The following is a 26,260-nucleotide window of genomic DNA, read 5'->3' as shown; positions in this document are numbered from 1 at the left end:
TCTGGTCAGTGGGAAAGGTATGACAAAATGATGCCCATATCGCCCGTGCCATATCTATCACTGACCCTGAATTCCCCCGTATGGCCATTCCGTAATAATTCTGCGTGGAGTTGATCAGCACATCAGTCAACATCAACGACTTTGTGGACATCCCAGGCAATCGAAGTCTGGACACCACAGAGAGAGCTGAATCCCCTCTTCATCCAGGTACCATCTGTTGTAACTGCGATGTCTACCGGCTCGCCTTCAGACTCGCCACTTCTCAGCGCGTCGGCAACTGTGGCCATGCTGTGGTTGGCTACTTTCTTTGCTGCTGCATGGAGTGTATCCCTATGTTTGAGAAAAGCACTGTTGGCTACAGGAGGTGGAATGTCCAGGATGGCACTGGTCTTGCACAGGGCTTCCCGCGATCTACCAATACGACGCATGGCAAGCACGCTCTTCCTGTTGACCTCACAGAATTTCTTGCCCACAGGTGTCTCTGCCATTTGGGAAGTTGTCTCGGCTCCACAGTCATCACAGCACAAAGTCAAAGTCGTGGATCTGCCTGCCAGCCTGCCTGTTAGATCTGCCTGCCTCCACGAGCTGAAGAGCCCTACGTTGCATACTGAGCACACACAGCTATCAGCGACCAGGCGGCTTGCAATGATGGCAAATGAATTATTCAATTTCTTTGTGAGCCATGATCATCAGGCTGCTCCACATCATCTCCATCCTCATCAAACCCGCCTGCAGCACAGCTAGCATCCGAATCACCACCATCATCATAAGAAACAGTCTCGACTAGAAGTGGTGGAACGTCTTCAGGTAAACTGCGATCGCTCTCAGATTCAGAATCACTCGGTGGAATTTGAATTTTTTTTGAATATTCAAGCGAATTGATTTCCTTTGAAAGCTCGCTTTCTGCTCTTGTATCGACGACTGCCCTTTCTCTTGTTGCCCATAGTCTCACTATGAAGCTATCGACAATGCTACACAAACCAGCTGACAGTTCTGTCGTTCTAAAACTACAAGAAGGCCAACCGACGGCAACCGTCGTCCTCAACTGATTCTTCAACTTACGAAAAATAGTGAAAAATCGTGATTTTGGAAAAAAAGAGCGGCGCGTGGAAAATCTGGTCTTGTAACCATGGCAGTCAAAGCAGCGTGTCTTTCTCCGCAGACGGTGGGAGTTTGAGCGAAATCCACCACTATTTTGAAGTTTCATTATAATTTCCTAAAAGTTGAAGTTTTTCAAAGTTTGGTATTCAATAACAATTGCATAGAGCAACTTCAATGCTCCATAACTTCGGATTGGTGCAACCGATCGACCTCAAATTAATTATTTTCACAGAGTATTCTTCAGGGCACATACCACCAGAAACCAGCAACAAAATCCACTTCGGGGAGATTTCGATTTTTTAGCATTTTTGGGTGATGTGCCCCCTTAACCGGTTTTGCACCTCCACATAACAAACTCCCGATCCGATATGAATCAGCAAAAAATTAAAAAAAAACTACTTAAAAAGTGCTGAAAAAGTGTTGAAAAATGCCATCATGCGTATGATCAAGAGTAGATGTTTATCTACTCTTGGTATGATAGAATAATATAGATTATTCGTTCGATGGAGGGCGAAATTATTCGATAGATTATTCGTTCGAAGAATCCGTGTTCGGTTTAAACACTAGACTATTTACGACTCCCTGACATGACTGTACTGATGATCGATGACCGGACCGCGCACAAAAAGATTTATGGAGCTCGAATGTTTGAAGATTGAAAAAATCATCAACCTAAAAAAAAAACAGAATAGAACGAAGAACGACGATTTTGTGTTGGTAGTAATTGGCCAATACTCAATAGTGGCAACACATACATGTACTGTAGACATCCCGACCTTTTCCACGTGCAGTAAACCAGCATCTCTCTTCTGTACCTTGCTCAATCACTTGTAGATTTATAGTGGAACTTTCTGGAGCTGATCTAGGAATCCAGAGCGCAGATCTCGAGCTGTATCTGAAGTATATCTTTCACCATGGGCCTCAAGGTGTTGCTAGAATTCAGGTACTGTATGCTCCTCAATTGTAGAAAAATTATCTATTTTAGAACTGTACTTTACGTTCTCTTTCTTGATGGCAGCTGTGCTGAGCTGCTCCTATTTCCTAAAGATGGATTTCACTTTTGCCCAATGGTCACAGGCGCGTGCGCCGGTGCCCTTCAAAGGGGGGGGGGGGTTCCGGGGGGCCTCCCCTGGGAAAATTTTCAAAAAATGAGGCAAAATCCTGCATTTTGAGCGGAAAAAGGGGGGTTCCGGGCACCCAGGAACCCATACGGGGCACGCACCTGGGTCACTCATTGATCATACCCCCTACACACACACACACACACACACACACACACACACACACACACACACATCACATCAAGAGTATAAACCCCCAAGAGTATGCAACTCCACCACTATGTATTATCGGACGTATCTTGGGCCTGTGGTGAACCAATCCCCATTGGCCCTGTACAAACTAGCGCCTGGAAAAACGTGTGATGTGCTCACACCCAGTACAAACGTCGTAAATCATCGATTCACTCACGCACGGAGCATTGCATCATAAAGATGGCGTCAACTTGAAATTCTGTCAGGACAGCAGAGTCATTCTACAGTCAGCGGCAATTATGTGAGGAAACGTGGGAGTTGAAAGGGCTAGAAACTCCACAACCACACCAAACCTGTTCTTCCTGTGAATTCCATACCAATTTATTTGAAATTTCTGGGGCCGAAAACAGCAAAAACCCCGAAATATAATACTGTATGCTGCAATTTGACTTCGACAGTCATGATTATGGTTTGTTTGGCCGTTGAGTGCGTAACGAATTTCCAAAGAAGGCAGCTTTTCATTTCTTTCTCCGGCATTCTGAGGAGATTCTGCAACCCGCAGAAACGCCAGAATTGACGAGGGACAGTTGTGATGATAGGGATCAATCATACAAGCACTGTAAAACAAATTTATTTTCATTGCTACCGGATTCGGCCTCGTTTTCTTTGTGCTGCGCTGATGAGTCCACAAAGGACGAAACAGTTCTGTCCGCAGATTGAGTACTGCAGAGCACGTTATTTCGGTGTAACTTTAATTTTCAGTGATTTCGGTAGAGAACCAGGCACCTAAATTTAGATTACTACACCTAAAAGACACTAGAGTATGCACTAATCTATGTGTGAAGGGAATGCTGGTCACCTAATTCTACTATACAGCTGAAACCTGGCAGGTCCCTGGCACCGAGTTTCTAATGCACCTTATAATTTCATGTTTTACAGTACATGTAGTTTGTTCGACATGTCATCGTGTGGATAGAATCAATCCAGCAGGTTTGAGAGGGTAATGCTCAGTTGCATATAACCCAGCAAGGAGGATGTGTACGTGTGTGTGTGTGTGCGCGTGCGCTTGTGTGCACAGATAATGAATTGTGTGTTCACTTTGTTGTTTCTGCTCCATTACTGCAGTGGTGGAGCGGAGCTTCTCTTTGATCGCGTCAAGCAGCACACTGTTGAACTTGCAGACAATGAAACATGTGAGCTGACCCTATCTGGCATTTGGGGCTTGTGTGCTGAGAGCATATTTATTGAATAATTTTAATTTTCATACGTTTTGAGGGAAAGTTGTAAACGGGAAAAGTCCGAAGAAAACGCTGACTGTCACCACCAGGACTCGAACTAGGGACTTTCCCTTGTAGCCAGTGATGCTCTAACCACTGAGCTATGGTGTAGCGGTCATCCAAGCAGAGACCTTTTAAATCCCAACTGGCCCCCTTTTTTTGTCTTTGTCGTTCGAAACACCCCACACTCTGTGCATCGAGCACTTTGCCGGCAATTTGCCAAAATTTACGCCTTTGTAAGTTTAATTAATTTTGATTCATGCCTCATGGACAGTCCAGTTGAGTGTTGCGTTTGAAAGGATGTTCGTGAGATCCTGGAAGCAAGGAAATGCATTGGAGAGCTGGCACACTGGGGCCGGGAACACTATACAGTTGCTATAGCCTGGAGCATGTATCGCACTTCTGAGGAACTAACTTGCCTGTGAAAGTGTGTTCAGCTGACAAATTCTACCTCTGGGTTAGGCGTCTATTTCTTGCATGACCACATTTGAATGCTCACGGCAGTGCGTTTTGAGGCTTTGCTGCACCCGGATTGCACCTCGGAGCAAGTGTGTTCTATTTGTGCCCGGCTGCACTTTCCATGTTTCCCTCGATCTAACAAAACACACATTCTGTGACGGTATGCCCTGCTTGCTGGTGGCTGAAGCTGTGATTGTGGGGTCTGGGGCAGCTTTTTCCAGCAACCACCGCGTCACTGCGCTCTCCAGCCGAATGCTGCTGCTTATCCTTGTTTAATACGTACCTGGGGCAGATGTACCAACGGTGTGCTTCATCGCTGCTGTGCTATCTGCTTTCTCGTTTCTTTGTTGCAGGGACACTTGGAAAGCTGCTTATATGGATTCGGGAAAACTTGCTGAAAGAGCGGCCAGAGTTGTTTATGCAAGGCAATACTGTGTACGTTTACTCTTTTTCTCTTGACTATCTTGCATCTACTACACTGGAAAGCATGCCACTATAATGGTGTTGAATACATTTGTACGGGGAGATTATTCTTGTATCGCCGTACATCAATTCTTCCAGTGCGAGGGAAAGTGATGTTTGCTCATTTGGTCGTCTGTTTTTCTTGTCGTTCGCTGCAGTCGACCCGGTATTCTGGTCCTGATCAATGATGCCGACTGGGAACTCATGGTAAGACATGAGAGCCAGTGTGACAGTGTAACCCGTGTGTGCCTTGGGGTAGAGCTTTGAATTACATTTATGTATCTATGTGTGTTTATGAGCTAAAATTTCTTTTCTTTTTTTTAACTGAAACAATTTGGAACGAAAGGGCTCACACCCAATTCACTGCAAGTCACAGATTCGTTTTTAGGGAGAAAAAAATCAACGTTTTGATCATGAAATGATTGTCTCTAAATAATTCAAAATGCATGTAGCTGCCTCGGCCAGTCCGAGGCTATGGCTATTTTGCTAACACTCCTTGCAATGTTGTTGACTGTGTGATCCGCATGCAGGGTGAGCTGGACTATGAGGTCGAGGCCAACGACCGGATAGTCTTCATCTCGACGCTCCATGGCGGCTAAGAGCGACGATGTCAATGCACTCGTAGCCGTGAATTCGTTGCGAAATGCCGCCCGGACGCTGCACAGCTTGCTGCGAAGAGTGTCGAACAATGGGGGAGATGGCTAGCCAGGCTGCATGGCTTGTTCAAGCCCGTGTATGTAGCGGGTGCACTTCACAAGCCTGTGCCACAACATGCTCCAGTCTTGACTCAACTGGATGGAGGCTGTTTTTGCTGCATTTAGACTTTTAAAAGCCGGCCAACACTGTTTCAGCCACCGGCCTTGATTGCACTTGAGCTTTGTCCAAGATTGCAGATCGTTGCTGCTGCGGACACCTTGGATTAGTGTCTCCTGCGGAGCATTTGTTTGGATTGTAGCCTGCACTGACTCTGCTCAGCATGTTATTCTTGCGCAATCTGTGATCTATTCTCAAGTTTATCTTTGAGCCTGCTCTGAGCGATGTAGGCTGCATTCTGTAGTTAACACTATCCAGTTTACAAGCCCCCCCCCCCTTCCCGGCGTGATGTGAGCTTTTGGTCACCCAGTTGCAAGCGTATCCCATATCACCTTATCCGTGCCGCGTTTGGCACCTTGAACGTAATGAGATCTTCCCTCAGATATCATAACGTATGTACAGTGATTGGGCTGGACAGAGTTAACGCTAGTGTTTCATGGGGAACTAAACTGCAATAGCTGGCAATCAGCTGTAAAGTCCTCGAGACAAAGGCAGGAGGTGTAGCAAGAGGAGAAAAATAGCATTGCTTTGAACTGAATAAGAACGGGGGAGTCTCATGAACTCGCCTTGAATCGATTGATAGAAAATTAGAATGTATACGTAGTGAAAGTGAACATGCAGACCAGCTGCAGTCAGTGCTAGTGCAGCGAATTTGCTTGCACAAACATGTGTGTATACGCTTACAGCAGCGTACATTGTATACAGTCATTTACAGCATTGTGCGGTGTCAGTAATCCATGCTGTTGGATCCAGTCAAGGCCCTGAATGGCATGATACGTGGATCATACAAACTTGTCTTGAAGTGCACATCGAGGGCTCACTTTGTTCAGGTGAATACAACCCGTTCTCGGATCGTGGCCAGTGAAATCTGACCTGGGCTAGCTGATGCAAACCTAAGAGCATCACCTAGTGCAAACCATCACCAGACACCATGCAAGAGACTCTACTGAGCACTTCTGGTGTGCGCACCAGGCACCTTGGGCACTGCTGATGTGCGCAACAGGCACCTTGGGCACTGCTGATATGCGCACCAGGCACCTTGGGCACTGCTGATGTGCGCACCAGGCACCTTGGGCACTGCTGATGTAGGCACCAGGCACCTTGGGCACTGCTGATGTACGCACCAGGCACCAATCCATGCAGGCCACACCAGGATTGAACTGAGCACAACTGTATGCACCAGGTACAATGCGAACCATAGTCACAGAGATGACTGAGCACTGCTGATGTATGAACCAGGCGCATTGGGCACTGTTGGTGTAGGTACCAGGTGAGGTAGCCAGGTCTACCATGCAAGACACACTGAGACTGGATTGAGTCGTGCCGACGCATGCGCTAGGTTGGATTTCGCCTGTTCGATTAATGAAGTTTCTGTTGCAACTACATGCTTGTCTGCATTCAGCTGTGGAAATACAGCCCTGCGGTCCACTGCAGCAACAGTACTGCGAACGAGTGTGCCGGTGGAGACGCTCACAGTTGTAGCCATGATGTTCAGCACACACACACGCACACACGCTGCTCAAGGTACGATGTTAGCAGCTGGTGGTCAGTGTATGAACTCGTGCAGTGGAACTGCTTCACGCAACATGAACATCATCTCTAGGTCACTCCTTGTCTTCGTCCCCCTTCCGATCGACGCCAAAGTTGCTGGTAGTATGAACGCCTCCCCACTCGAGCAGCATGGCGTCCGGGTTCTCTTCCCAGCGGCCGGGACGCTTCACCTGACGGCGGCGCTCCACTTGCTTCTTGTCCCAGTCCTTCTGCTTGCGCTGAGCGTCCTGCAAGTCTGCTCCGCCACAGCCCCACACCTCCACAGCACGCACCGTCAGCTGCTCCCTGGACTGGCCAGCAGAGGAGGATGGCGGCGGCGACACGGTGAGCTTGTCCAGACTCTCATCGATGGTAAGCGCCGGTCGAGACTGATCACGGCCAACGGACAGTCCCAGGCGAATGCCGCGCGTCTTCTCGTTCAGCACCAGTAGTCGCGGACCCGACGCCAGCGGGCACACGGCGGGACGCAGCTGCGCCAGGACGCACTCGTTGCCGCCCCACGCGGTCGACGACTCGCGCCACTCGCCGTCCACGCCCAGCGCAAACACCGTGTCGCGATCGCAGCGGATGCAGCAGACGTTCGGGCCGCGGTAGTCCATCACGTGGTGCTTGAAGCGGTTCAGGCTGAGGCCCTGATCACGGCTGTTGTACAGTAGGTTCCATTGCCCCCCGGCTGACGCACCGGTGCTCGACGTGGCCGCAGCGGCACCACTGCTGGCCATCTTGGCCTTGTGATGTCCTAAATAACACGGCGGTAAGAACGTGGACAGCAGCCACATCCCGTCCACGCCTAGAAGATCAGACGCTGCTGGCGAGCCACTGCTCGAAACCAATCGTGGCAGTTCGAACGCCGACACATCGCTGGCTCCACTACCCGACGACCAAATCGCTCGCTCTAGCCAGCAGTGCAAGGCATCAAATAGTCCTGGCATGTTACACTGTACCCATTCGCTCACATCATTCACTGTGAGGGAGCTCGACTCACCGACGGATTTGGCTGCAGCCTCGAGGAAGTGCACGGAGCTCACATCAACAGTCGCCTCGTCATCTCCACCTGCCGCTGAGAGCTGTATAGCCAGCTTGCAAGCACACGTCAATGCAGCAAGGGGTTGCACACGTCCACCATCCGAGAACACAGTCAAATACTTGACAATAGTTTCTGATTGCCTCGCATCGCGGCTCAGAAGCCTGGCGAATGCCTCGACAAACGCAGGCTTGCCGACTTTGGGCTTCTCCTGGCCAAACAAGGCCTTGAAGAGACGGCTGCCAAAGCCGGGCGCCGGTCCGGAGAACAAATGCTCAAACGCCGCCGCCGTCACGACCTGATCGGTGTCTGCCAGTTCGTCGAAGCACTGTCCGGCTGCTACTTGCAGAGGTGATACTGGCTGTGAGGTTGTGCTGCTGCCCCCGGTGCTGCTCTGCCCACCTCCCATCGTTAACAGCGTGTGCAGTGCTTTTCAATATCACTGGCTAACGAGGCAGTGTATCACAACAGTTGTTGAAGACCACCGTAGTCCACGCTTCCTCAAATATAGAACTCCACTACTTCCAGGCCCAACGCACGCAGGACAGGCACTGTTGATGTGTGGTGCTTGCAAATCCAGAGCTTGGGACAAATGCACATTCACTGCTTCTTTCCACTAACACACTGAGCTGCAAGTGTCCATCTGGAGATCTTGCCCATGTAAGTTGTAGTAATTGTAGAAGAAAAGCTTCGTGTTATGACCAAGAGTACGTGAAACGTTCTCTTGCTATGACTTATGACTGTGAGATCACTTTTCTCACCGGATGAAACGCAAAACGATTCTAGCTCTACCTCTCTGACTTGACATCCGTGACTTCCAGGAGCCGTGAAAGCCAACACAAGAAATCCGCAGAGGTGCAATGATCCAGTAACACCTAATTCAGTACTCCAGCTGACACTGCAGCAGATAACCTACACAGGATCACGACGACGTGCTCTGAAGTTGAAAAGCAAATTGTCCACGATCAGAAAGTAATCTCGTTTTGCAGTTTTGTTTTCAGTTCAAACGATAATAGGGGAATTCCCATAGTAGCTGATGACGTGTGATCACACTCTTTTTTTGGATTTTCACAATCATTGTTGCATCATATTATTATTAGTGAGGTTCTGCCACACGGTAAAACGTGCCAAAGTACGTATGGAAACTTCGCCGCGGTACGGGATTTAGTTTGATACGGATTTTTTCATACCGTTTTCCGTGTGAGGCGCGCTTCACACGGACTGGACTCCGTGTGAAAAGTGAGCGTACAGAGTCCATGTGGCGGGGTGTTCGTGCATGCTTCGAGCATGCTACGTACAGCAGAACCGGTGCAACGTACGAAAAATCCGTGTCAAACTGCACTGCAGTTGACACGGAGTTTGGTACGTAGTTCCGTGTAGCAGAACCTCTCTATTATCATAACGTTATAACGTGCATGCATACCATTGCCAATTGGTACAACTGGTTGCTTGGTTTATATTTTCCAAACATGCATGCACAATGCACATCGTCAGACTCACATACAGTGGTAAAACAACGAGTAGATATCAACGTAGGAAGATATGATTCGACCGGGCCCTAGCGAGCAAACTGCATTGGCGTCCGGCTCCACATATGGGAATGATGGAGCACACAAACATGGCGGGGGGGGGGGGGGGGGGGAGGGGACACACATCAACATGCTCACTGAGTAGCGTTTACACACGGCACACAGGAGAAACGCAATCAAGCAAACTCTATCGGTAAATGTAAGTCTCGGACGAGCAACCCTTCCAGCACACTGAGACCCCCAACCAGGGAGTCATAAACTACCGGTATTTTACGACTCCCTGCCCCACCCCATACCACCACCGGCAACCCAACAGATTCCACGATTCCATACATCGGCGGCTTTCCAAACGAACGCGAGGTTGACTGCCCTGCCTACTGTGTGCCGGGAAGTCGATCAGAACAGTCTGCAGTGGCAGCACGGAAGGACGCGTGGGTAACACTGGCAAACTGGTGCCGCTAACAACATCATGACAGCAGCTTGGAATACGTGTACATGTCATGTACTTGTACCATCAAAATTAGAATTTACATTGAGTCACTAATTATTATTATTATGTACATGTATATAATAATAATATATATAACTCTAGTTCCGTCAAATGATACAAATATTCTGCCCCTGATGCCTGCATCAATATTAGTGTGACAGTATGTACAAGTTTAACTCTGATGCTACACATCCGAATTGCAAACAGGGAGACATGGCATAGCAAATGCAAACAAGGCAAACGCGCAAGAAACCAGAATAGGACAGAAAGGTATTTACAGGAGGCAGGACGCACAGGAAACTACTCTGCAGCAAGCAAATGTGTACATGGCAGTGGTTGTAAGTCCAACTCTAAACTAAAAAAAGGACCAGCATGACTAAAAACAAACGCGATGCACGTTAAATCTCACGCGCTTCACCGGTTCTGTTCGGCTTGGTAGATGATAACGTGCACGGCCACCCTACTATTTACAATAACGATCCGACTTCATTTTCGCTCGCCTGAAAAACAGATAAGCAGTGCACATACATGTACAATTAATTGCACATACGCTACAGGGCTTTGGGAACTCAAACAATCAGTTATGAAGGGCGTACAGTTTCCACCAGGAATACACATGTTCAAACTTTCTGTCGTGTTTGATATGTGCCAACTCTATGACTCACATAGCAGCTCTCTAGCAAAAAGAAACAGAGGACGACACGGGAAACTTCTACTCGTAGATTCTTCAGCTGTTCAGGGAACAACGTGAAGGCTGTTGCAAGCACCGTCTGCAAAGGCACTGTCACTCAGTGGTGCATCACTCCAGTGAACTGCCAAACTTGTTGAAATGTAATTTGACTGTGCATGCACATGCTACTAGTACACTGACACATTGTTTCTACTCTGTACAGCACAGCTCATTTTTTTCCTCCCAAATCCACGGATCTCCAGACACTGGGGTGAATAATGGAGTGTGGTGGTGGGTCCCATTAAGCTCAGCCAACCATGCGGGCCCATCAAATGTAAATGATACGCTTGAATGCAAATCAACATTCGAACGTTTTGTAAGTTTGAATGCTAACTTTTCCCTTTGAATGTTCGTTCCTTCAAGAAAAAGTTCATCTACTTGCACAATGTCTTACCGATCCAGAAGGCTCTCGTGCAGCTTTCCCTTTTCTCGTGCACCGCGCAGTTCATCACGACTCTTCTGCGTGACGATGACGTGGTGATCTTGGAAGCTTTGGTAACGATTCCTGCAGCCGAAACAGCAGTGAGAAAGTTGCAACTGTCATACATGTACGCGTACGGACAAACTTGAGTAAACATTGCATCACTGTTGTATAGGTGAGCATGAAGGCACAGGGGCTCTATGCTCCAAGAAAACCAACACAATCGAGGGCTCCAGTTGACGGGGGACCGCATGTACAGTGCTACACAATGAAATCCAGTCGCGTCACTCAAGTTTGGGTTCGCAGCCCAGTGTTCGCAGGTCTAGGGCTGCGCAACGCCCGGCGCGTACTTGAAGGTTGCGACTGGATTTCATTGAGCAGTATTGTACATACACAGCAGATTTAGCTGTACAGCACTGTACCTACGAGCACTGCTTTAGGGTTTATACACTTGGAGTCCCATACATTGTCGTCGTGATTAGGGGGAGGGGTACCGTATTGTCTCCATTAAAGTTATAAGCCCCGCGCATATAATTTTTCAACCAGTCCGGATCCCGGGCTTATATTAGAGACTGGGCTTATAATAGGTCAACAACCTGTAAACCTCAGAACATGAACCATACCCCTGGCAACTGAACACTCACGGCGGAAACTGATTCATGCTTCACAGAAAACGGAGGTTTCAATACTTATTGGACTCAAAACCCCTAAGGAGTAATCTATAACGTAACGATTAGTTGATTGTTAAGGAATTATCGATCGATTACCGAGTAATTGGTATACTGTAATTTCACAAATTTTCGGTGTACTTTTATTTTGGGTACTGTACAGGCAGAACATTTCGTCGGTCAATAATTTCGTCCAACTCCAAAGAAAGGGAGTTCGTCCGGTTGTAAATTTCGCCCATGGATCATAGGAGTGTATTAAAAAGCTGGACAAGTCGACATTAGTTCTACATTTAATTTAGTCCAAAACCTCCTTGGACGAAAAAGACGAAATTAAATTCCAGACGAATATTTCTGCATATACAGTACTTTCGGTGCACCTGTTTCATACCTAAAATTTCAATGCTAACACTAACACACATAATCCAATACGGAACTGATGCTCTGTACCTAATATTTTTGTTCACGTAACCTGGCCTTTTGCCCTTACATTGAGCACCTAAATTTTCTGAAATAATTAGAGTAATCATTTCGGCTCCTAAAATTAAATATTGAAAGTTTGAAACCCCTTTTTGTGAAGTAATCCCAGACCCTAAACAAGCACGACAATGTATACGCATAATATCAAGAGTACATAAACGGTTTATGTTTCTCTTGATAATATGTATATAAGCAGAAAATTTCGTCGGTCAATAATTTCGTCCAACTCCAAAAAAGGGAGTTCGTCCGGTTGTAAATTTCGTCCATGGATCATAAGAGTGTACTGAAAAGCTGGACAAATCAATATTAGTCCGGCATCTAATTTAGTCCAACAGCTCGTTGGACGAAAAAGACGAAATTAAATTCCAGACGAATATTTCTGCTTGTAGTGCACGGATCCGAGGAGAATATTCTTCATAATCCCCAAGGCACGCAGCGCAGCGGGGATTATGAAAAATATTCTCCCTAGGACCAATCCGTGCACTATCCTATATAGCTGGGTTTGTCAGGGGTCAGCCATCACGCTACACAGTTGTTGACTTTCAACACGTTTTCAGTTGTAAACAGGGAGTACAGTAGTACTTTTTCAAGCTCAACAAAAAAAAGGAAAACATGATACAGGAACACTACACAATCAAATGGAAAAAAACAATACTTCTACATCGATGAAAGTACTTGTGAACGCATTCATACCACGAGAACAATGGAACAATATTTTATGATTTGAACGTCGTTTTCATGTGATTGTCATCAGAAATCCTCATCACACTGAGAGTTGGACAACAAAGGAAAGATATTTTATGGAATGAGTGCGCTCACTTTACTTTCATCGATATTACGTTTCTTGTCTCCACGCCGACTTTTTAAATACTTGTACAGTTGTACTACTCCCTGCAGGGCATGATTAATCCGGTATTGCATCGCAGTTTGCAACGCAAATGTGCGTACTTGCGACGCAAGCTCAGGGTTGTGGAGCGAAAATCTGCGATGCATGCCGTGCAGTGCAGTGGAAAGGCCGTGTGAAGAATGTACCTGTCCCCCGCATGTTCTGAGCACTCCGTACGGTACTGACTCAGGCAGTAGCACAAAAACGAAGTCGACTGCGCGGATTGTGGAGTCCACAGACTACATGTTACATTGTACACCGCACTGATCTTTCATGTATTGCCGTACACTGTAACACGCGTGAGTTGCGACATGCCCCTGCAGCTTGGTACTCATTGTACCACAGTAAATCATAGTACACGTGCACACGCTGACAGGAATATTATTATTATTATTATAGCTACTAGTACATACTCAGTAAGACTATGCCTGCAGCTGCAGAAAAAGTGCTCAACATCCAATTTCTTGGGGGGAGCAATGACACATGTCAACAAACAATGGATCACTCGTAGTGTTTCGCTACTCTGAGTTTCATGCACCGTGTGCAATCATCAGGCAAACAATATTCAATGCAGACTGGTCAAAGCATACTATGTTTTCGATTTCGACAGCATGTTACAAGGCGAGGACGCAACGTGCTCCTGACTACAACAATAACCCGGTTGGCAGAGGAGCACCATGCGTCTTCGCCTTGTAGCATGCTGTCGAAATCGAAAACATGTTAAACTATCAAGCAAGGCTTCTATATACTAGTACATACTACTAGTCCAGAAGCAACTGAGATTGTGTTTCTGTTTGAACAACACTCGCCTTGTTCACAAGTAGATTACTCCCTTCTTTTCTAGTAGCAGTAGGAACATGTTGGTGCAATCAAGTACTGTGGAGAAATGGAGGTGCGAGCTAGACCCAATCAAATGGAGGTGCGAGCTAGACCCAATGAAATGGAGGTGCGAGCTAGACCCAATGAAATGGAGGTGCGAGCTAGACCCAATGAAGGAGTGGATCGTGGTTAAAGGGGAAGTATACCCTAAAATCAAATTTTCACCAGTTGTAGTCTTCTGGGTGCTGAGTCGAATGGTCTTGGTCCGAGGAAGCTGCGACGCTCCCTTCCTACTTGAATCCCAATCGAACTCGCGCACTTCCACCGAAACTGGGTGACTGCGCCCTACTAGATGGGGATTTGTATGCAAAATGTCACTAAAAGCGCCATTTCGTTCTTATAAAAGCACGGATGACCGCGATTGGCCCATATGTTGTAGTCTTTTGGACGCTGAGTCGACTGGTTTTGGTCCGAAAAGGCTGCGATGCAGCGTTCCTCCTTTATTCCCAATCGAACATGGTTGAACAAGCGGTCACGTGCTCCTGGGTGCCCAAATCACCTGGTCACCGCGCCAGCAGGCGACAACTTTCACACCAAGGTTCAACTCGAGTTCAACTCGAGTGACAGGACTGCACCCAAAAAAGGTCAAACAGGCTAGTAAGTTGTACCCTGCAGGCACGGTGACCAGCTGACTGGTGTACGCAGGAGCACGTGACCGCTTCTTCAACCATGTTCGATTGGGAATAAAGGAGGAACGCTGCATCGCAGCCTTTTCGGACCAAAACCAGTCGACTCAGCGTCCAAAAGACTACAACATATGGGCCAATCGCGGTCATCCGTGCTTTTATAAGAACGAAATGGCGCTTTTAGTGACATTTTGCATACAAATCCCCATCTAGTAGGGCGCAGTCACCCAGTTTCGGTGGAAGTGCGCGAGTTCGATTGGGATTCAAGTAGGAAGGGAGCGCCGCAGCTTCCTCGGACCAAGACCATTCGACTCAGCACCCAGAAGACTACAACTGGTGAAAATTTGATTTTAGGGTATACTTCCCCTTTAAAAGTGGCCCATCCAATGTTACCGGCATCCACTGCAGAGTTTGCCAGGAGAGTGCATCGTCGCTCCGTGCTCTCCGGAATCTTAGCCGAGCATTTGTGGGTGGGATGTCAGGCAGTGCAGTTTGAAGAAAGATAACAGTTTGGGAAAACTGCTATACAAACGTGTAAGTGTGTAGCACTTTTTGCTATGCATCTTGGTTTGAGTAAATCATGCCCTGCCCTGTTTACAAGGGATTTCAGGATGTGATAGACACATGCATGAAGAAGTCCGCCAGAACATCCGCAGGTCAACGCCGCCAAGCGCAGCCGATCTGGCCAAAGGACGAGGACAAGCTCTCTGGGAAGCTGGCATTCTCGGGAGTGACCAGCCTCAGCAGCTGCTGGATACGGTGTTTTTTCTTGGTTGGCAAGAACTTCGCTCTGCGAAGTGGCGAAGAGCACCGGGCCCTGAGACATCTGCCGAACTCGCAGATAACTCTCCATGAGCCTGAGGATGGCAGATCGTATCTGCTTTATGTGGAGGAAGTCACGAAAACGAACCAGGGTGGGCTTAAATAACACCAATGAATCTTCTTCCACTATATCAATAGTCACTATATATTGGCAATACAACTTGCATAATTGAAGTACTACCCCATAATGGGTGTGTATATTATGTAAAATAAAGACATGCCATTAAAAGCCGCAAAGTCAAGCAGAAGACTGTGCGTGCATATGACAACCCCAGCTGCCAACCTCGATGCCCGGTTGCCATTTTCAAGAAATACACAGCAAAGCGACCAAGCGAAGCTCAACCATTCTACCTAAAGCCTTTGCAGAAGCCCACGGATCAAGCGTGGTTCGGCGGCAATGGCCTCTTGGAAAGAATACATTGCGGTGTATGGTTGCTGATATCTGCAGCAGAGGAGGCCTCCGTGGGTACTACACGAACCATTCCCCGCGGCGGACTTGTGCTACTCAGCTCTACGACAACGGTGTTGATGAGCAGATGATCAAAGAGGTAACTGGACACCGCAGCGATGCTGTGCGGGAGAGCAAGGTCACCACTGAGAAGAAGCAGATAGCAACATCTGACATCCTCAACCGTTGTCAAGACCAGCCATCACAAGAACCCTGCAAGCCGAAGAATGCAGTTCTTGCTCGGGAAGACACTGATAGTGAAAGCGACTCGGAATCCCTCAAGCGTAAGCGCCGCCGGGTACTGACCAGCATTGGCAATGTGTATGCCGCGGAGGGTGCCACCGTTGTCATCAAGCTGTCACGACCGACTCCTGTTTTAGTTGCACTCCTCTGTTTTCTTCTTTTTTCAAGTCCTGATCCTTTTATATTGCTGTTGTTTTGTAGTGGGAGTTTAGGCCCCACGTTCCAGGTCGCCTTTTGCCGAAGTTTTCCTTGTTTTTCTTTCGTTGTAAATGTTGAAGCCCCCCTTCTGTGCAGTAATCCCAGATTCTAAAGCTGCAGTTCATACTGATTCCTTCAATGAGCACTCATGCACATCGACAGTTTGTTGAGAAAGGAGAAAGAAGAATGCTACGCGGTACGTACACATATTCCATCTCCAGGTTTGACAGCTTCTTGCCGTACTCCTTCTCGACTTCCGTCTTTGCCTTCTTGAACTTACTCTTGCTGGTGCGCAGCTGTGTAAACAAATAATGCAGGTCAATACGGTCAGATTACGCCAGTGGCACGTTTGACAGCGAGAGGCCAGCTGAACATAGAGAGTAATCACGTAGGAATACAAGCCATGTTTCAAGATGCATGCATGTGCAGCAGAGCCAGTCCACTTGTCTAAACAGATCAGCATGCTGCGCCATAAGTGGATCATTAGCACAGGTCGCACTGTAGGGTTTTGCTTCTTTCCAGTCATCTCACCCAGGCACAGTGTCTGCTCTAGGATTTCAAACCAACCGGGTACACGTGAACCTGGCACAACTCTTGCAACCAGGTCAGAGCCGGGTACGTTCAAGTGCGGCTACTCCATGCACTGTACATGTACATCAGGGAGCCATAAATAAGTTAGGTCTCCCTGAGACTATGTTATGCCAACCGGGGCACAAGTGACCCGGTGTTCTTTTACCAAACGGGTCCAAGTACCCCCCCCCCCCCCCCCAACCGGGTCGCTGACCCGGCTCTGGAGCAGACACTGAGACACAGTATAGACTCTAGAGGTTACGCAACTATCAAATATATGTACAGATTTTTCTGGCTTTTCTGGTATATTATCCTGAAGTTTCCTTTCAGTAGAGCAACTCATGCACTGATTATCGTCCCATAATCATTGAGGGCCATCTGCTATCCAGGGTTGTTACAATTAGTTCCGTCCAGGTGACAGGGTTTATTGAAACACTGGAGAGGCGATCTTACGGTGAACTTAGCGTCGTCCGACACTTTCTCGGCCGTGGACATCAGCTTGCCACTCTCCTCCACGGTCATGAAGCGTCGATTGGAGCCTTCGAATGCAATGAGACCCTGCTCACGTACAAATGCGCCGGGAAAACAAAAATGCACAGAGAGTATGTTAGTAGGAATTCTCCCCTTCATTCAACAGTTAGTTCGTGTCCTGTGAACGTGGTAAAACATGCATTGCTATAATTTGTTAAATTGTATGCAGAAGTTACTTTGAAGGATCCCATTTGCACATGTATACATCAAGACAGTGGCTTCACAAATACACATTTGGCAGTTTCACAGTCAAAGCATTTCAAAGTGAATGCAGAGAGGCTGCAGTTTCAAAGAGAAAACTCAAACCCTTCTTCTCCGTTCCTTGCCTACACTACCAGCTAAAACCATGCAAAACCAAATTTTCGCCATCGTCAGGGAATGAGAATGGTTGAAGACTTGAACATACAACTACAGTAAAACTTGTCTAAGACGACGGCTCAAGGGACCTTCAAAATGTGGTCTCTGTTACCAGGTGGTCTCCTTATCCAGGATCATTTGACTGGAAATAGCATCCCTTGGTCCTGGCTGCAGTGGTCGTCTGGAACAGGTGGGCGCGTTATCCGAGTGGTCACCTTGACCATCTGTCTCTGAGGACCACTGAATCTAGGACCAAGGCATATCATTTTTAACTGTATGCGTTAGTACGGATGCAACAAATTTCCGTGCTCCGAGAATTACCCTCTGCAGCACTTCCCTACCTTTTGCCCAACCCACTTAAAGTGACTTTGTATTCTATAGACTAACACAATGTCCCTCGATGAGAATGCAGACCTAGCTCTGTTTGGATATCAGGATCTGATCAACCTGGGTGAGCTGAAATCCGTCGACCAAGCATCGAGTCTCTCTCGGCCTGAACTCGTCAAGCAACTCCGGGAAAAAGGCGTGGGAGTGCTGCCTCAGCCAGCCACTACACACGGTATGTCTGTTGTAGAAGACCAGCTTAATAGCCTTGCGGTATCCTTCGCATCCATGTCCGCGGAGTTTGTGTCCATGAAAGAGGATAGAGATGACACAATATTTTCCTTGAAATTAGAGGTTCAGGAACTCAAGCGAGAAATCAAAGAGCTTCGACAACAACACATTGCACACACATCCGTACCCCAGCCCAATATGGAAAGGAAGTCGTACAGTACTGTAACATCAGGAACCGTTCCCACAACCACAACACGTGTACAGTCTGCGGCAAATTAAGGTCCGAATATAGATCATCCACCTATTGCATCAATGCAGAGAAGTCCAATGTACACAAGCCCATCCGCACATCAAGGGAACGCGGGTACAGAAGAGGCAACTGAGACCGTCTCAGCCACCAGACACTCTGAACCCAGAACAGAAACAGGCACCGGTAGTACACACCCGCACCATACAGAGTGGCAAGAGTACAGCCGCCGCTCGCGTAGACCTTCCCCACGGCCCGAAAACGGTGCTGATAATATTTCAGAAGCCCTGCGTAGCACCGTCACTTCTCGGTATGTAAAGAAGTCGGCAGATACTGAGCCGGCAGACGATCCTTGCGTCTGATAGGTGTTATGCCCATCAAGAAACTCGTTATCTATCTCGGTAGTATCAAGGTCGGCTGCAATGCAGAGTCTATCAGAAACTGGTGTGCTACAAGAGACGTCGAGGTGCTCAACTGCTCCGTCATGGAGTCGAAGTACCTGGGCACCGCCTACGCTCGCGTAACTATGCATGAAGAACACCAGGAGCAAGTCCTCGGCAGAACATTCTGGCCCGAGGCTATCCGGCACACTGTCCGAAAGTGGCGATTTAGAGACAGCAGCTCCACGACGCCCCCTACCACAAACTAACGTCGGTCTTCACCCCGTTGAGCGCTCGTGCTTTCCCGTTTTTCCCGGACCACGCACATTCTATTAGCATTGTAACTATCAACTGTCGCTTTGTAACAAACAAACTTCCGGAATTGTACGCAATATGTCATGCCAACAAGCCCACCATAATATGTTTAACAGAAACCTGGCTAAGCCCGTCACTTTTATTCAGTGTTCCAGGCTACACATGCTTCCGTCAAGACAGATCTACACATAAGAACCTGAGATGAAACCTACGTGGCTATGGTGGCATGGCCATTCTCATACGTGATGGGACATTTTCACATTGCACCCGTCGCCATGACCTTGATTCTCCCCAAAGCGAGGCCTTATGGATTGAGCTTGGTGCACCTGCAGGTCTCCGGGCCAATCCGCTACTCATGTGCTGTCATTACTGCCCCCTTCACAATCTCTTCTTGATATCACCTCCTTTTGCGACATACTTACCGACACGCTGTGTTCCTTGGACCTCTCTTTATTTGATATTTTTCTTACCGGTGACTACAATGCCCACAATTCTGACTGGTGGAGTGGTGACACCACATCGCGTGCTGGTACGGAGCTATCACACGTGTTCTCCAGCTTTGGCCTCCAGCAGCTTGTCAATTTTTCCACCCGTGTCGCTCCGAATGGAAGACTGTCCTGTCTGGACTTGCTTGCTACGAACCGCCCCCTCGCTGTACGCTCTGTTGACGATGCTGCCCCGCTTGCTGCATCGGATCATTTGCAAGTCATTACAACGCTAGCCTACAACATTGCCACTGCTAACACCTCTTACAACTGCTCTCAGACTCCTACCCCTCCGCGACATGCCTTCCGCAAGGTTACACCCTCCACTTGGTCAATCATCAACTCTGCACTTTTTTGCCTGTGACTGGCATCTTTTATTCACCTCCACTACTGTTGATGAAGCTGTGGAGAAGTTCACCACAGTTCTTGATGACGTGCTCTCCTTCTATGTGCCACAATACGGAGCAAGACCCGCTACACCCAAACATGGCAGCCACCACCCTCGTCAGTCCAGCCGTAACCCCAAGATCTCTTGGCTCGACAAAGATCTCCAAGGTGCAATTAAACTCAAATACGACTACTACAGCTTAAGTAAGAAGTACTCCACCTATGCTAATATTTCTTTATACAAAAAAAGCGCAATCTGGTGAAGTCATTGTCACGTTCTAAGTATCGAGCATATTTACGTTCGCTCACTACCACCCTATCTCACCCCTCTTCCAGGCCTAACCTGTATACCTTTGCTCGCACTCAAAGGAGAACTAGTACACGTCAAGACATACCTCCGTTATTAGCTTCCAATGGTTCGATGGTGACTGACCCCAAGTCTGTAGCTAATACTCTCAATACGCAATTCACATCAGCTGGTATTCCAGACGACCATTCCTCTCCAATACCACCTCTGCAACGTTCTGCGACTGTGTCTTCTGATCTGCGCTCTGTACATTCCACCACATCATCTGTTCGCAGCTACCTAAAAAGACTAAAAAGCAACAAAAGCCCTGGTCCTGATGCCCTACCAAATGAAGTTCTCAAAGTTCTGGCTCCATCTCTGGCGTACCCACTGTGCCTTATATTCAACCTTTCCTACTCCTCCGGCGTATTTCCTGATCGTTGGAAGATCGCTAAAGGCACGCCCATCTACAAGTGTAAAGGCTCCCGATCACAAGCCTCAAACTATCGTCCAATATCTTTTCTCTGCTCCCTTTCAAAAGTATGTGAAAAGATCTTTTATGACCAGTTGTATTGCCACATTTCACCATGCCTTAGCCCTTCCCAATCTGGCTTTCGCCGCAACGACTCAACCTCTGACCAACTAGCTCGTCTAGTACAAGACATTGCCACCCTTCGTGATGCTCGACACCATATTGCTCTCTGTTTCTTTGACTTGGAAAAGGCTTTTGATACTGTCTGGCATCGTGGCCTCCTTGCCAAGCTACATATTGTCTTTGGTGTGTCTGGCCCTGCTCTGTCCTGGCTGGAGTCCTATCTAAGTAACCGATCACAGCTTGTTTCTGCCCTCTCCATCAACTCTGATCCCCTACCAGTGTCTTCTGGAGTTCCCCAAGGCTCAATACTTGGACCTCTTTTATTCTTAGCATACGTAAATGATTTACCCTCTATAGACCCAGGTGTCTCGTTATTTGCTGATGATACAACCCTACTGTCAGCATCCTCGTCCTCAGCGGCTCTTGTACCTCGAGTGCCGGCTCAGATATGCAGTGTCCTACGCTGGATGCAAACATGGCGACTTAGACCCAACCTGACTAAAACCGAAATAATGTTCCTTCCCCCAATCTCATCCATGTCACTTTTACACCATCCTGATTTCCCAGAACCCATAAAGGTTGTTTCCAACCATAAACACCTGGGAATAATGCTTGATGATCGTCTCTCTTGGTCTTACCATATTGATGCTCTTTGCAGCCGTTCAAGCTCTGCCCTAGGTGTTATACGTCCCCATTGTTTCCATCTTCCTGTCAAATGCAAAATTTTGTTTTACAAACTGTACATCCTGCCTCTTTTTATGTACGCTGCTGTTAGCTGGTGTGGCTTGTCCTGGGTTCTCGCTGAGTGTCTCGAAATTCAACATAGTAAACTTCTTCGTATCCTGTTTAGTCTACCCCCTCTCTACTCTTCTGCTTCCCTGTATGTCCTTGCAAATGCTTGCCCACTGTCAACCCACCGTCAAAAATCAATTTGCACTTTTGCTCACAAATTTAAACTAGCTCTACATCCTCCTCATCTTAGCGTGTATAACTGGTTCCGAACCACAGATGGCTCCCAGACAAGATGCTCTGTTGCCCTCCCCTTGGCTAAAACGTCTTCCCTTGTACACTCTCCACTCTTTGTTGCCTACTCTGCTTGGCTTGCGCTGCCCGCTACTACGCGCAATGCCAGTACCCTGGACGCATTTAAATCTGCTTACTAGATTCACCATCACCTGTCCCTCCCATGCTTCTCCGTCTTGACCATTACTTTTCTTCTTTTATTCACCATGGTTGGTTAACACCCACATCTCCCGTACTGGCTGATTTTCTTTTCATGCCATGAGGTGTTGTCTATAATAATAATAATAATAATAATAATCAACGCAATAAATAGAGTAAGCTGCGCACTCAGTACAAACACCATAAGCAAAACTTGTTTTCATGTAAATAAAGAAGCTTGTTCCTAAACGTTTTCGTCGCCATCTCATCAGAGGATTACTGGCAAATCAACAATAGCTCTTAACTCAATATATATACGCACAATGCAAGTATGGTGTTTGTACTGAGTGCGCAGCTTACTCTATTTATTGCGTTGATTACATTCTTATCTCCACGGAAGCTTTTTAATAATAATAATAATAATAATTTCAGACTTTTCCCGTTTGCCTCTTTCCCTCAAAACCAGTTAATAATAATAATAATAATAATAATAATTCCAGTCAAACGACACTAGAAAAGAAGACTGCCGGTGCATGGGGACCATACCTGTAAGGTTCTCAGACTCTTCAGCGGTCGGCTTAGACAGGTTTCACTGTAATAATAATCATAATGTTGACCTCGAATGTATAGTGCTGTTTGTTGATGACAGTGTTACGTCGAGTGCTTACATCTTGGAAGATCGGGTCCCACATTTCACGCGTCCCAATAGCATCGGATCTACCCACAACGTCACCGGAAGACGACGTGCACATGTACTTCCCTGCCGGATAGCACAGCGCAGAGCAAATAACAGTGTTAGACGAAGGTCACCAGTCACAAGACATAACATCTGCGTTCACTCTTCTGCCACAAAGGAACCCATCCACTATGCCGACAAGGATTGCAAAGTATTATGCTTGTCAGCCGCCTGAACGCAAGTGAAATTGCTGCACAGCGTGACAAACAAATTGGCACATGCTGTACTCTCACTTCATTACGGCTATGGAGTCAACTAATATATCTTCCGAGAGATAGGGAGGGAGGGAGGGAGAGAGAAAGAGAGAGGGATGGAGGGAGGGAGGGAGGGAGAGAGAGAGAGTGTGTGTGTGTGTGTGTGAGAGAGAGAGAGAGAGAGAGAGAGAGAGAGAGAGAGAGAGAGAGAGAGAGAGAGAGAGAGAGAGAGAGAGAGAGAGAGAGAGAGAGAGAGAGAGAGACTATCCTTCGTTCTCCCTTGTACACACATGCATGTGAAAAAGCCAGTGACTCACCATATCCGGATTTGAGCGCCACCTTTTCATCACCAACCGTGTAACCCAGGTACTCCTCGGCCTCATTCGGCGGTCGCTTCTCTGCAGAAGGAAAATGAAGATGGAATGGAAAGACAGTGTCAAGCCCAGGTTTGAACCCAAGAAGATTCGAGAGAATCCAACAGTAACAGTTACTGTTGTCAGCCACCTACCTGATTCACCTGGCACGCCTTCCACAAAGCACCCATCGTCCTGCAAGCAAGCACAGGCCCAGCATACAACCATTACATCACGGGGTAAATAAACAGTACAAGCTATCTACAACACCATAATTATCAAGTCGTTATCACATCCATGCACAGAAATTCCAGGCCCACCCAGCATTGAAACTTGCAGCCAAGATAAAATTAAAACCTCTGGCATCACCAATCACTATCCACCACCAACATGTACATGTTTACTCCATCCTCCACTCTGCTACAGCTGATAGCTGAGATCTTACTAGCCTGGACTGCAACGGGTGGCAGGTTGATTGCATGATGAGCGGTAGGTAGGTCATGCGCCTAGTCCCTAGCAATGTCAGCCATGTCACATGACCAAGGGGAATACCCCATACGACATCATCACAAGGATTGCACATTGTCGTGCTTTTATCTATAGTCATTCAACCAAACCGGCAATGGTGCCTTCTCACAAGGAGACGACTTACCTGAGCTGCTATATAGGCACCCGTGCGACTGACAAGGCACACCGGGCCCTTGACGTCGACCAGGTCACGCACACGCCGCCACGTCTCGTGCAGAACCTCGCCTTCGATGGCATTGTCGGCGGCGGCTGCTTCGTCGTCGCTTTCGTGCTTGCGCTTGTGAGACTTCTTCTTTTTCGGCTTTCTGCGCACGTGCGAAGGAACAGAACACAAACACATATCTGTATTTTAGCTGACGGGAAGGCAAGGCGAGAATACTTGAAAGTACTTAGAAGTAGACTGGTGAAGGCTTTCACGATATTGTTCAAGAGCCTGAAGGGTGCCCTTCTTCTTAGTACTGTAAGTCGACAAATTTTCGGCCCATTCACATTTCGGCCTCTCAGGGCTAAAACACATTTCGGCCGCATTAAATTGTCGGCCTGTACTGCTGCTTCCCGTATAAACTGTCAAACTGGACCTTTCAAAACAAAATTTCGGCCAAATATGACCTGGCTGAAAATAGCTGAAAATATTCATGCGCCGAATATTTGTTGACTTACAGTAATATCACATGAATCGGAAGGTCTGATTAGCGGAACCAAGCTGAGAACAATGCCAGAGACGCTCAGACAAAGGGATTTGAAATCTAATAGCACCGTACACAGCAAAGCGAGTGAATAGTACCGCAAGTCAACAAATATTCAGCGCAAGTTTATTTTTGGCTATTTTCGGCCTGGTCATGTTTGGGCCGAAAATTTGTTGCGGCCGAAATTTTGCTTTGCAAGGTTCAGTGTGACAGTGTATACAGGCGGCAGCAGTGCAATACAAGCCGAAAATTTGATGCTGCCGGAGGATCATTTAGCCCTGGGGGGCAAAATCCATAGACTTACAGTACAGCAACCAGTCTGGACCAGGACTATTCAAGCCCGGCGGAACCGCTCCCGTTGATCAGGCCATGGCCGGACCAACTCTTGGCCACCCACGTGTGTTTATTGCTGAGGAGGTCATGTATACCCATCATAATATTATCATACACAAACTGTATGAAAGACTAGGGTAGAGCCGGACCAATCAAAAACTGCTTCCGCCGGTCCTGAGTCCATCTACTAGTGTCCAATCAACGACTGCACATGCTGCTGGTCCGGTTATCTGCCTAAACCTGGATGTACAACGAGCATGCCGTATGCATGCATGCATGCATGTGGCACGCCCTGTGTGGATAGGGTGAATATGTTCACCTGGCGACCACAACACTGGCTTTCTCGGTCACACGGGAAGCTGCAACGTCGCGTCGCAAGTGAACAGCGTACGCCGCAAGCCGTTCCACACATATCCTACATGCATGTATACTAAACTCTCTCTCTCTGTGTGTGTCTGTCTGTCTCTCTCTGTGTGTCTGTCTCTCTCTGTCTGTCTGTCTCTGTCTGTCTCTCTGTCTATCTCTCTCTCGCTGATTTGCTGCTCTCTGATTAGCTACTGACCGGCTAGTACTCCACTCCGTCAGCAAAGTCACTTCCATTTCAAACTATGCTGCACAATGTCATGTACAAGAGGATCAGGGTGTGCTTACCTATACTCAATTCAATTTGAATTTTTCATTCGAGCAATGGAGAATACCATGGTTATAGACACCATCATAGCCCTACTGATGTTGTCTCCAGCCCATTATGGAATTGTTCCTTATTTTATTGAATTAAATATTTTATTCAATGTTCAATGGCTACATTTGATATGAATGGATGGAACCGAGGGGGTACTGGTATAGCTGTATACTCTAATGAGGTTCTATGGAGACATCTGTACCCGTATTGGAATGCTTCCACAAATCTATGCTGGTATAACTATAAGTGCGAACCAACAGCACCCCGCAGTCTGTTTAGAAAACACTTACTTTTCACCCTTTAGCCATAGCTTCCCTGGTTTCGCCACATATTCAGCCATCCCAGTACCTTAGCAAAAGGATAGTTCCTACTAGATTTGTACCATCAACGCAGTGGTTCTGTGGTTGTAAATAATGAACGCGATTGGAAGTCCAGAACTAACAAACAATACTCTATCCTGAGCCTGCGTTATGGAAGAAAATTGCTTTTGATACATGTACGAAATGAAATCCACGATAACAG

The 26,260-nt window shown here is 47.4% G+C and overlaps 3 protein-coding genes across 3 annotated transcripts; 1 reads left to right on the top strand and 2 right to left on the bottom strand.

Moving 5' to 3' along the window:
* The first annotated feature begins 1,776 nt into the window (after nucleotides 1–1,776).
* Nucleotides 1,777–5,626, top strand: LOC135814491 (ubiquitin-related modifier 1 homolog). Its single transcript, XM_065327617.1, has 5 exons — nucleotides 1,777–2,044; nucleotides 3,480–3,547; nucleotides 4,444–4,525; nucleotides 4,711–4,759; nucleotides 5,083–5,626. Exons 1-5 carry the CDS (start codon nucleotides 2,016–2,018, stop codon nucleotides 5,149–5,151), a joined length of 297 nt encoding a protein of 98 aa, XP_065183689.1. The 5' UTR covers nucleotides 1,777–2,015; the 3' UTR covers nucleotides 5,152–5,626.
* A 102-nt stretch (nucleotides 5,627–5,728) lies between these two features.
* On the bottom strand, nucleotides 5,729–9,010 carry LOC135814479 (uncharacterized). Its single transcript, XM_065327606.1, has one exon. It carries the CDS (start codon nucleotides 8,347–8,349, stop codon nucleotides 6,970–6,972), a length of 1,380 nt encoding a protein of 459 aa, XP_065183678.1. The 5' UTR covers nucleotides 8,350–9,010; the 3' UTR covers nucleotides 5,729–6,969.
* A 939-nt stretch (nucleotides 9,011–9,949) lies between these two features.
* LOC135814469 (protein FRG1-like) lies at nucleotides 9,950–26,236 on the bottom strand. The gene is made up of 9 exons (XM_065327595.1): nucleotides 26,029–26,236; nucleotides 24,162–24,342; nucleotides 23,665–23,704; nucleotides 23,474–23,554; nucleotides 22,895–22,986; nucleotides 17,381–17,485; nucleotides 16,562–16,653; nucleotides 11,084–11,194; nucleotides 9,950–10,459 (listed from the first exon to the last, which is right to left on the bottom strand). Exons 1-9 carry the CDS (start codon nucleotides 26,076–26,078, stop codon nucleotides 10,423–10,425), a joined length of 789 nt encoding a protein of 262 aa, XP_065183667.1. The 5' UTR covers nucleotides 26,079–26,236; the 3' UTR covers nucleotides 9,950–10,422.
* Nucleotides 26,237–26,260: the final 24 nt, after the last annotated feature.

Source organism: Sycon ciliatum, chromosome 1 (assembly GCF_964019385.1).
Source record: "Sycon ciliatum chromosome 1, ocSycCili1.1, whole genome shotgun sequence".
Taxonomy (NCBI): Eukaryota; Metazoa; Porifera; class Calcarea; order Leucosolenida; family Sycettidae; genus Sycon; species Sycon ciliatum.
Note: the sequence above shows the minus strand (reverse complement) of the source record. Positions and strands in the feature narration are given on the sequence as shown.

What these genes read in the sequence shown, in the direction of transcription:
- LOC135814469 (XM_065327595.1), bottom strand. Translation starts at nt 26,078, where the DNA reads ATGGCTGAATATGTGGCGAAACCAGGGAAGCTATGGCTAAAGGGTGAA. An exon ending in CTATGGCTAAAGGGTGAAAA is followed by an intron (nt 24,343 to 26,028) that starts GTAAGTGTTTTC and finishes GCACGTGCGCAG; the next exon opens with AAAGCCGAAAAAGAAGAAGT. An exon ending in GTGCCTATATAGCAGCTCAG is followed by an intron (nt 23,705 to 24,161) that starts GTAAGTCGTCTC and finishes GCTTGCTTGCAG; the next exon opens with GACGATGGGTGCTTTGTGGA.
- LOC135814491 (XM_065327617.1), top strand. Translation starts at nt 2,016, where the DNA reads ATGGGCCTCAAGGTGTTGCTAGAATTCAG. An exon ending in TTTATGCAAGGCAATACTGT is followed by an intron (nt 4,526 to 4,710) that starts GTACGTTTACTC and finishes CGTTCGCTGCAG; the next exon opens with TCGACCCGGTATTCTGGTCC. An exon ending in ATGCCGACTGGGAACTCATG is followed by an intron (nt 4,760 to 5,082) that starts GTAAGACATGAG and finishes ATCCGCATGCAG; the next exon opens with GGTGAGCTGGACTATGAGGT.
- LOC135814479 (XM_065327606.1), bottom strand. Translation starts at nt 8,349, where the DNA reads ATGGGAGGTGGGCAGAGCAGCACCGGGGGCAGCAGCACAACCTCACAG.